This window comes from Tetrao urogallus (assembly GCF_951394365.1).
Source record: "Tetrao urogallus genome assembly, chromosome: 4".
NCBI lineage: Eukaryota > Metazoa > Chordata > Aves > Galliformes > Phasianidae > Tetrao > Tetrao urogallus.
This window is the reverse complement of record NC_136817.1, coordinates 34,073,231-34,084,845: the sequence shown is the minus strand read 5'-3', so window position 1 is coordinate 34,084,845 and position 11,615 is coordinate 34,073,231. Positions and strand designations below refer to the sequence as shown.

General features: G+C 38.1%; 1 protein-coding gene across 1 annotated transcript in view; it reads right to left on the bottom strand.

Moving 5' to 3' along the window:
- Window positions 1–272: 272 nt before the first annotated feature.
- The window catches only part of TRPC3 (transient receptor potential cation channel subfamily C member 3), a gene marked incomplete at both ends in the record, with an annotated part of 39,141 nt that continues 27,798 nt past the window's right edge, over window positions 273–11,615 (bottom strand). Inside the window, 6 exons of the mRNA XM_079534690.1 lie at window positions 273–415; window positions 1,981–2,056; window positions 4,628–4,711; window positions 6,821–7,030; window positions 9,004–9,199; window positions 11,335–11,599. Coding sequence (XP_079390816.1) covers window positions 273–415; window positions 1,981–2,056; window positions 4,628–4,711; window positions 6,821–7,030; window positions 9,004–9,199; window positions 11,335–11,599 — 974 coding nt within the window. The remainder of the gene's footprint in view (window positions 416–1,980; window positions 2,057–4,627; window positions 4,712–6,820; window positions 7,031–9,003; window positions 9,200–11,334; window positions 11,600–11,615) is intronic.

Here is an 11,615-nt window from a genome sequence, read left to right as displayed (position 1 = left end):
TTGTATCACTATACCCTCTTAATGCATCAATGCAAAAAAAAAAAAAAAAAAAAAAAAAGTTTGATAATTCTTAACTTTCAGATGTTTAAGATGAAGACAACAATGTTTTGGTGATGAGTTAATAAAATTTCCTATGACTAAATTCCAGAGAAGCTGTACATAAAGTTATTTAGTGCTAAAAATCTACAATACATTTTTCAAGTATGAGATACTGAAATATTATTGCCAATAAATAGTTGTGCTGTAGTCGAAGCCACGGTTCCTTCGTTGCATCATTCACATCTCAACATATTGGGATTGAGTTTCTCGCTGAGTTTATGTATTAAAATCGCTAATTCTTCTGTCGCCTGGGACTTGTCCTCCAAAAGTTCATAGCGAAGACTGGAGATATCTTGTTTGATTTCTTTTAATTCACCTGTATTAACCATGGAAAGAAATACTATTAGCAAAGTCTGTTAAACGTTTATTAAATAACAAGTCACATTAGTGCCTATTTCAGATGATCCCCTGATCATTCAGAACATTCATGAGAGCTGGGGAAGGGGGCAGAAGGCTTTATCTCTTCCTCATTCTCTATAAGATGCGAGTGTGTCCACCCCTGGACAGAACCAAAGGTGTTGTAAGAATCCAACAAACTCCAGTGTTGTGCTTCACACGTACACAGAACATCAAAGACTCAAAAAGCCCTCCACATAGGTTAATGAATTAATCAAGGCAACACTGCTAAACAGCTGGTAAATGTTAGTACCCCCTTGGAGAGAGAAAAGGCAAAAGAGATTTGTTTCTGAAGTGATATGCCAAGGTCACACAGGGAAAATGTGGTAGAGCTGGCAACAAAACTCACAGCTTCTGAGTCTCTCTCCTCTTCCTTACCAACATCCTTTGAATCAGAAAGAGTTAGCCAATTTAAAATTGGTACAGTTTGACACAAGGACAACAGCGACATTTAAATGGAAACAATAGGCAAGGTCAGCCTTGTAACAAGATACATCACATTTCCCAGTATAAGACACCCAGATCAAGAGTATAAGCTTTTAAAAATACTCAAATACTACTTCTGCAAGTATAAGGCATTTTAATTCTTGCGCAGAACCCACTGCAGGAAATCAGCTGTCACATACGAAAAATATGAAAGAATACCTATATTATCTAACGATCGATGCAGACAGGTTCAGGGGCTCGCCACCTTGTCCAAAGTGGACACCAGGAAGATTGGTGATAAGCAAGAACTGTGAAGTACATGAATCATGATTCCTCTGCACTTACCTAAACACATGTTGCAAATACCCAAACAGGTATCAGGGAATTGGAAAGACCTGTACACAGCCCACAGTGGGGAGGTGGGGCTCTGTGCCTGGAGCATGCACCTCTCACTGCAATTAGAGATGTTCCTAAGAGCCCACCAGTCCTGATGTGGACACAGTGCTCAGGTGCATCATCCCTGAAATGACCTCTGGTTGTACACTAGAACAGTGGCTACAGTTCTCACCTTTTTTTTCGCCATACAGTTAACTAGGCTTGTTTTTGTTTGTTTGTTTGTTTTAAATGATATGCAACTTTGCAGATTAGTATTCCACACAGATTTATCAAAGAAGGGAATACAAGTGGTTCATGCTGTTGAGTGCAAACTGTGTGTTCAACTGAATGAAACAGAAAGACACCCTGCAGCTCTGACTAGGACTCAGAAAGCATCAATACAGTTAGTGGCTTCCTCACAAACTTCCTCTGTGACTGCGGGTGCATCATGTCTGCATCCCAACTCTCCTTCTGTAAATGGGGCCCATAAACTTTCTCAGTTCCTCTTTTTTGGTCCTACTTGTGCAGTTTTATTGTGCATACTTCCATTGCTATCTGTCTTCAATGCACGTGAAGTAGAAATAAACTCATTTTAATTGAAGGCCCCATGCACCACTGTAATACCAATTTCTAATAAATGTGACAAAAATTCTCTCTGAAATGTGAAAAAGTACAGCTTCTTACCTTCATTTACTTCATCATTTTCTTTGTCCACTTGTGCTTTCAGAACGTAACGTTTTATCAGTCTTTTCATTATTTGCTGTCAGATTAAAACAGTGACATGGTTAGCATGTATAGTGAAACTTTATTCACTTCTTCTTACAAGGACAGAAAATATATAAACAAGTGAAAGAGCAGCCCCAGATCAAGTAGTTGCCTCATATGGGCTTTTTTTGGTGGCACGCAGGGATTCATCATTACAACAAAGCATCTCTCTCACCAATTACCTCTTAATTTACAGAACACCGCTGCTGTTAGGAGAGAATAGGACAACAGGGAAATATAGAATGTTATTTTGTTTCTTTTTATACAGCTAGCAGGTGTAGACAAGAAAGGTTGGCTTCCTGTCACCAATTAGCTTTGTGAGAAGTCGTCAGACGCACCATCACGATTTAGAGGCATACGCACACCCAATCTCAAGATTTATTACCCCCATCAAAATTAAGACAAAATTGTATTAGTTAAGGACTCTGTGTTTTCTCTCCAGTGCTTTGATGCCATGACTTCAAAATGCCTTTGGCACTTATGCAGCCACCTGTATAATGACAGTTATTAACACAACACAGAACTATTACCTAAGCAAAGCCCCTAAAGACACAAAGCTATACCTAGAAAATGCTGCTCAGTGTGGTACAGTTATGCTGATAAGGAGCCCACTCTGGGTAACAAACCAAGAAAGAATGCTGCAGCTTGGCTGAGTATTAGCTGTGCCTGTCTTTCTTGGCATAGGCTTTGGTGTCTTTATTCCTGCAGTTTCTATGGAGCAGGCTGCCTAGAGAGGCTGTAGTATCACCATCTCCGGAGCTCTTCACACTTGCACCTGCCAGACCCCAGGCCATCCTCACCTAAGTTAAGCAGGAGGTTGGACCAGACTACCTACGTGAGACCCTTTCAACCTCAGTATTCTATGATTCTATAAAAACATCAAAAGGTGTTCGAAAGTAATTACTCATAAGGCTGTGGCAACATGTATAAAAACCACAGGCTCAGACATTTTAACCATAGAAAAAACAACGTTTAGCTTCAGGTATTGTTGTTCAGTACTCAAAGTGTTGACCAATGTCAGTTCTGTTTCACAATTTCGTATTTGGAACTGTTACACTAGGACCATTATTAATCTCACTTTCCTAAGAGTTTTCTAAGAGATTCCCATGCTGTCCCTCACTTGTTACCTTGTTTTGCCATTTTCTTCAACTACTGCTGGAGAGCTAAGAATAAGGAAAATACAGCAAAAACATTTTATGCCACCACTACCATAATACTTCCACTATTCAAGTACATGAGAAGATACTGGGCAGGCAGCAGTGGGCTCAACTCATTAATAAGGGCACAAAATTTCCATTTTATTTGTTATGCACGTAGCCTTCCTACAAGGCTTTTCAAGACAAAGTGTAAGCACAGCCTTTAAGCTTTAATCTTTTATTATTTTATCACCTTTCTATCAGTCAGCATCATTACATACTGAAATATATTCAATTTGAAAGACAGCACTTTCTTTAGCTTATTTCTGTTCCTTTTCCTTACTTATTTCTCTTCCTTTTCCTCCTCTTTTCTCATTTCTCTCTACCTCACATGCATCCTCTACCCACTATCCCCAGGGACAAAGGTTTTTTTTTTGCCCTTTAAACATCACTATTGATTCTGTACATCAAAGTGACTGGCAGTGAAATAACGTTGATGCTGTCAGGCTGTTAAAGCTTGTAATGAATTTCTAGTATAATGAATTCCTAACTTCTGAGGCTCCACACATATAGAGTATTGCAATTCAACGTGTTACCTCATGTCACCTGCACTAAAGTAATCTTCACGCAAACTGTCAGCAAAGCAAATGCAAGATAATGTAATTTTGCACTAAGCCCTTTCTGATGCAGACCAAACTATCAAATTATTCAAATTTGCTGCAGACAACTATGTACATAAGTATCTGCCAGAACTGATGCCAGAAGCCTGGTGTCTAAGCACATGTAACTTAGGCATTAAGTAGCTACAAAAATAGGTCTACTCTTTGATAAACTCAGCTCACATGTGAGGATTTGTCTGCAATAGCAATACATATCTACTTTCTAAAACATAGTGTTATCAAAATTAATGCAACTTGCCTTACAGAATTTGTACAGGTAGAATACGTAGCTTTCACATTTTCACTATGGGAACAAAAGCTCCTATTTACTCTTATTTCTGAACAGAAAAGAAGTCATGAAGGTAATACCCGACAGGCTCCTCTTAACAGAGAGGAAAATTCTCATCTGTAGGAGTTTCAAATGTCACAGCACAAGAAGAAAGGAAGGAAAAAGGATGCTAACTTCGTCAGCCCACTGAGCTTTCATATCTCTTCTCTAGAAATCAGTTTTCAAAGTGTGCTTCTGGAATTTCAGAACTGGGATATAAAGGCAACAACTAAGTTTTATTTGGGTTCGCTTCTTTAAATGCTTCCAAAAATCAGGCCTGAACCAGAGCAGCCTTTTGTTTTTTTTTCTCAGTAGCATCCTAGGGTTTGTTTTCTACAGGAGGTTTTGTTCATCTGGAGAAGGCAATGTGTCCCTGAGAAAAGATTCTGCTAGTACATTCACACACTTCTATCGCTCAGAACAGAGACCAGGGATGTACTTACCTGATAGCGTGTCGGCTGATTGAGAATGCTGTTAAAACTGTGCGATTCAAAAACTCGGGAGTTCGACTGAGTGAAAAGGTTTAACTAGGAAGCAATAAGAAGAAGTTCACACATGATAGAATTCACATTCAGAAATCAGTTTTTTTTCCCCCTTTGGATGTCTCCATAGTCACTAAATCAGAATATTATTTCCAAAAAAACACCAAGATAGGCCTGATTTTTATTTATTTGGAAAGCTGATTATTTTAGCCATGTGAAAAGTGCACTTTTCACTGCACAGCTCCAAAACAGTTGCGCTCACACAGCTGAGGAGATGAGTTACACCTTGGTGGTGGGGATAAGTGGCCACAGCAAGGAGAGGGTTTAACAGAGCTGCTGCACTTCTGCACTTGTAGGCATATATTTAATTACAAATACATGCTCAAAGCCATTCCTTTTAAGTAAAAAGTGTTTTGCTTAAGTACAATTTTCAGGAATCGCAATACAGTTGGAAATATTGCTCTGGATCAGCAGATTCCACCATAAATTTATTAGGTCCCAAATAATTCACCATCTTTGTACTAGCAGGCCAGAAACAAGGGAAAAGAGCTACTTTGGACAAGATGCTTTTTGACTAAGGCCAAAGGTTTGGTACTACCAAATCAGAGACCCACTTCCCTCAGATATACCTAGTGTGAGTGAAGTAAAGGCATAGCCTCCTCATGTGAATCTGTCATTAGTTCACAGTTGTTTTCAGTTAGTCACTGAATTGATGATGGCTGATCTCTCTGGTGAGCAAAGGGAGCTAACTGAAGTCAGCCTGCATCTATGTAGTCAGTGGGATGCCTTCTGTAACTGACACATGTATTGCGCCTCTACACACAGCCTGTCACTTCAGCTGGTCCCCAGGTAGGGGATTTCTGCCTACTCCAGGCTGCCGCTTTCCTGCAGGCAATCAGACATACTTTTGGCTATGGATTAGGCCACAGTCTATCTCTGTGCACCGTGCAGAAGAGTGTGCCTGCTCAGCCTGACTCAGACGAGGCTCTGGGCTGCTTTTCCCACAGAAAAATAATTTGGTTTGTAGTTAAAAAATGAACAAACAAAAACCTAGCTCCACCTGATCTGCCACCAGAGACCCAGACAGAACTTTTGTTCTTTACTGAGTAACATTCTAAGTTGCTGCTGTACTATCTGTAAGCACTAAATGCTTTGTTCCGAAACTGTATCTTAACAAAAAGTGAGTAGTTAATACCAGAATATTGCTTTTAGCTAAATTGTTTGAACCTGACATCTTAAAAACATTTATCTTCTTTCACTGCCTACAGAAAATTAGAGAAAATATTTTCTTTGCACAAAAATCAGTAGCAGAAACAGCTCAAAACATCCTAGGCTCTAGAAAAAGCTTACAGGAAAGATAACTGCACTTGCCATTTCTGGGAATTTACAGTAAAACAAATAATTTTTTTTTTTTTCAGTCTTTGTAATATACAAGATCTAATTTAAAAAAAAAAAAAAAAAAAAAAAAAGAGGAGGTGAAGAAAGGGGCCATGTGCTTCTTCTTTTATCTGTTAGTGCCCCAGTTGCCATATCAGGAAAACAGAGAAATTGTTACCTAATCCTCATAAGAACGAGGTGACACTGCATTAATTAATTTTTGTAAGGAACATTTTGATACCCAAATTGAGAATGTTGTGCAAATGCTAAAGATTATGACCACCAATCTTCCCCCCTTTTTTATGTTGTCTTTTGTTGCAAACACACTTTTGACAGTAGGAAGTAAGGCATCATACTGGCCACATTTTTCCCTTACCTGCCTAATAAAACAAAAACCTCTCTCCATACCCTCAGTTGTTGTTGTGATTTTCTTTTTCTTTTTAATCGTCAACTAGAAGTCTTTCTAGTTGAGGCTGAAAGCATTCAGTATTTAGGTCATTGCTTGTGGGAATTATCTGCATCTTTGAACAGTCAGTTATTTTTGTTTTACCTGTGTTTTTCCAGTCATTGGACCTTGTTGTCTTCATAAAATTTATTGCTATTATTTGCCTAAATGTACTGCATAAAACCAATCTGAATTATAGATCTGTAAATACAAGTACTTGATTTATTACTGTACTATCATCAGACGTACAGATTATACCCTAACATTTAAACAAAAGTAAACTGCTGGAATGGAAACTATTCTCGAAAACAACAAAAAATTTCAGTACCTACCCTCGATTTGGAATTGCCCATTCCCATTTCAATGTCCTTCTGTAGCCGTCTCCTCCTGCACTTAGAAAAGTTAATGATCCTCATGATGAAATAGAAAAATGATTTAGGGCTTGGTACAAGACTAAATGGTGGAGGTAATGTTTTTCCATCATCAAAATATGATAACCAAAGTTTAGAACGAGCAAACTTCCACTCCACATCACTGTCGTCCTGTTTTAAGGCATAAAAACAGATATGTACTTCATTTCTAGAAATGTAAAAACTTCCTCCAAAAGAAATAACTACCCTTTCTATTTTTATATAAATATTATTTGTTTGCTATAAAGGCTGCAAAATAGTTGTGCAAAAATGTGACTATTTTATCAAGACTATTTTAAACAAATTTCAGCTGTCACTTTATGTCAACATCTCATTGTCAGTACTTAGTTCAAGCACGTGAACAATTTAAACAAATGCTATTTTTGCACCACGTGAAGGCTAACATATAAACTTGTTATTTAAAGTGGAAGTTTTTTTTAATTTGGTCGGTCACATGAACATGGTACTCAAAAAAGCGATGAAGTACTCACTGGCTTCCAAGCAGACATGGATTAAAGCATTAGTATTCACAGCTCTTTACATAACCATGAGAAGTAACTGATTTATAAAGGAATACATGAAACAGAAGCTTCACTGTCATGAAGAAATCACATTACAAACTGACAAATTGTACCGAAAGGCTTAATTGGGTTAATTTCAAGGGCAAAAAGTTGCTTTAACATAAGTAGCTTTCTCCTGCTGAAGTCCCTGACACCCAAAAGTCAGTGAAGTATCATAACCAACTATACACCATATCCTGTAACCTGCTGTGTGTGTGTGTGTTGGGGTGTGTGCAGTTTGTAACTTGTGTTTGATTTATATAAAAGCAGTTATCTTCCCCAGTTTGAGTTTTCCCAAATTTTTAGCATTCAGTTCCAATAAACACCCTGATTATCTTCAATTTTCAAGATACTTTGTCACCCTTATGCGATTCAAATAAAGTATCTCTCTTTAATCAGCAGTGCAGCCAAGAACACTGTGTGACATTCAAACATTCATTTGACCAAGCTATTTGCCAGATTTGGAGAAATCTGCATTAGTGTTTTCAGGGCATATGGCAAAGCGCAGGAAACCTACAATCAAGTTTTAATAATGTATTTAAAGCAGAAAAAAACCCCAACACATTACAATCAAATCTTTTAAACACTGCAAAGTGCAACTCAGTCCTAAGTCCTGAAGATAAACACCTATATCATACTCCAAGTACAGATGCAAATAAATGTAATAAAGTGCGCACAGCAGTAGAGTAAGGACCAAAGTGTCTAACTCCTGCACAGTTAGCTAAAAAGCTTAACAAGTGGAACTGAAAGCCAGGTTTCCATTAAAGAACACATCAAAATACATTTAAACCATATCTGAGTGGTCCATCAAAGATTGAAGTGTGCTACATAAAGAAAACATGCAGCATGTACTCTAATGAAGCTAGGAATGTAGCCACGTCTGAGATCTTAAGCCCAGTAGCTTTGTTTTCTGTTTCACAGCAGTCTTCATTTGAACATAACTTTAGATTTTAAGATTTTTGGATGGATAGCGCCTCATCAGATGCATACATCTGCCTTAAGATGTAATACAGACTCTGTAAGATTTTGCAGAGATTTTCTGTTAGTTGTAGAACACGGTATTTTTTGTGATCTCCTTTACTGAGAATCAATACCTTGATCATACTTCTGCACGTCTAGGTGCAATCATTAAAATAATTCTTAATAACGTTGCCCTGTTTCAACATAGCACTACATTCAAACAGTTTTTAAACACATCCAGGGATGGTGACTCAACCTCCTCCCTGGGGAGCCTATTCCAGTGCTTAACAACCCTTTCTGTAAAGCAGTTTTTCCTGATATCCAACCCAAACTTGCTGTTGCACAACTTGAGGTCATTTCCCCTCGTCCTGTCACCTGTCACCAGTGAGAAGAGACCAACCCCGCTCTCGCTGTAAGCACCTTTCAGATATTGGAACTCAGGGACGTGATTTAGGGTAGTAAGAGTTAGGGTAGTATGGCTAGGTTGTGACTCAATGATCTTTAAGGTGTTTTCCAACCTGAGCAATTCTATGATTCTTTGATTCTATGACAGCAAAAGAGAACCATTTGAGAACAGAGTCCTACCTCGATTTCTTGATATGAACTGTTGATCATAGCAATCAGCATGTTGAGCAGAACTACCACCATCGTGACATTGTATATGCCATAGAGAACATATCCAATGTTCTCAATGAATTTATGATCATATTTCAGGACAACAGAGGTTACTTCAGACAAGCCAAATATTGACCAAAATAAGGTTTTGAAACTTTCTTCAACTCTGAGGAAGTGAGAGAAAATAAATAAATAAATAAATAAATAAATAAGGAAGCCATTATTACTAACTACACAAGCAAATACATAATCTGTGCTTACAGCAAGAAATAAAAAATCTCAAGCAATTGGTTCATGAATCAGCTTTGTAGAGAGATGATTAAAGCAAAGATATAAGGAAGTATTTTTCGTGGCATGCTCAGTTTCCCCACTGTGCTGCAACTATATATTGTAGATAACATAGGTGCAACACCAGTAAAGCATGCAAAAGAATGGTCCAGGAATTATAAAGCTATCATATTTTCAGGTTTCGAGATAAAGGATATTCTCATTATTTTCCGGTCTAATTCTGCAGGGGGCAGACCTTCCCTACTCTAACAGTGGGGCTAATGGGAAGAAAACTACTGCACTTCTTTTGACAGCTTTTGATTAAGCCTAATATGAGGAATGGTACATTCAAAAACGGGTAGCACAAAGTTCAGCAACAAAACTCAGAATCCAAACAGATTTTAATGGGATTTGTTCAAGACTGCTATTGAAATCAGTGGAAATCAGGCACTCAATAGGATGCAGACACCTAAATACTCAAGGCTCTGGGTCCAGGACACAGTGCCTCTATACTCCTGTCTTGGTCAGGGCAACTCCTGAGCTGCCAAGGCTCTGGGACAGCTGCCAGACAGCTCTGCAGACCTTCAGGGAGTCTGAGAGCAGATTACTGTGACTCGGCATCACGAAACCTTCTGAATCGTGTTGGAAAATGACTGTTGTGCTTGGCCCACAGGTCAGATGTTTAGCCCTTGCTTCTATCAGATAGGTCAGACAGATCTGCTGCTGGCATCAAAGGACAGACAACTGAGTTCGGCTTTCCATCGGTGTTATTTTGCTGCAGGTTGACTTGTCACACCATGGGGATGCAGGTCACTGCAATACACAGTCCACCTCCCTGAGAACTAGACTAACAAATGCAAGCTAAGAGACACAGATATTCATTAAAATGTTGACCCTCCCTTTAAAATGTGCCTTTTATTGTACTCTACAGAAGTTATTGGAAATGACTTCTTACTCTGAGTCACTAGAAAGCAAACTGACTGCTGTGTCCTAGGCAGCATAACAAAAATAAGCCAGTACGCATATATTGAGTTACCTGTTTTAACACTGCTAAATAATTTTATATAAAAATAATATATGAACGGGTATATTGTTTAGTAGAATCACATTGCTGTTAAAACAATTAACTATGCTAATAAGCATTCAAACGTTAAGTATATTAGACACCTGATACAATGATATTTTTGTTGCAGTATTTCATAACTTACTTATCCAAAGAAAAGACAATGAGCTAGAGGAAAAGACATATTCAGTTTAAGAAAAAGTCATGGAATTGGCCACAGCAAAATATGGAAGCGAGGTCATGTCTCCTACAGGAAGATGGAAGGAAAGGAAGACTTCTAAATTTCACCATCCTGTGCAACTACCTCCAGTTTGAAATGCCCTTAATAATTATCACTTCCTGCACTATTTTGTTTCAGGAAGTAAAATGAATAAAGAAAAGAAAAAATGGAAGCTTCAGAGATCATGGCAAACCATCACACTGTGTGAAAACAGGTTTAACTGCCATCATTCTGTATTCATCCAACTAAAACAAAAGAAGTTAGCACATACACTGTAAGTCTGATCTGAAAGAATCCAGTGCAGTTCATGAATTGTTCAATACAGAACTAAGAAAGAAATATGCCATCTACATAACCTGTAAGTCCCTTTCTTGAAAAACGGAAGTGTTGTTTGGAGACCTGTTACTGTCACCTAGGCTCAATCTCTCAGTTCACCATATTAACTCGACAGAGCTCAGTTGAGGACTACAATTCTAGAAACAGCCTTAATGTAATTTAGGAGAAATCAGTAGTATTTCCTCGCCATCAGTTGTTCACAAGCCTGTTTGATTATCACAAAATACAGGTAAAATTATTTTATAGTGAAACAACAGTTTCCGATATACAAGTAGGAAAGAATTGGTTCTTTGTATTCCTTTTCTAAGGTTTTATCTTAACACTAGGAAGAGGGTATGTAGTTTGACAGACTGTTACCATAGTGGAAAACTGAGCTTCATAGCTGCTTTTTACTTAAACATAACTTCATACTTACGTTGTAAAGGCTGGGTTTAGCTTAGCTCCAAGATAGTAGGAATACAGTATGAACATTCCAATCATAAATGCAAGAAATACCATAATAAAAAGGACCATAAACTTGAAGATGTCTTTAACAGTCCTTCCAAGAGAAATCTGCAAGGGTCCAAAACTCTCATTCGCAGGCAGGATATATGCAATCCGAGAAAAACTAAGAACAACAGCAATTGCATAAAGGCCTTCAGATATTATCTGAGGATCAGATGGAAGCCATTTATCTCTAGCTGGAAGATACAAAAT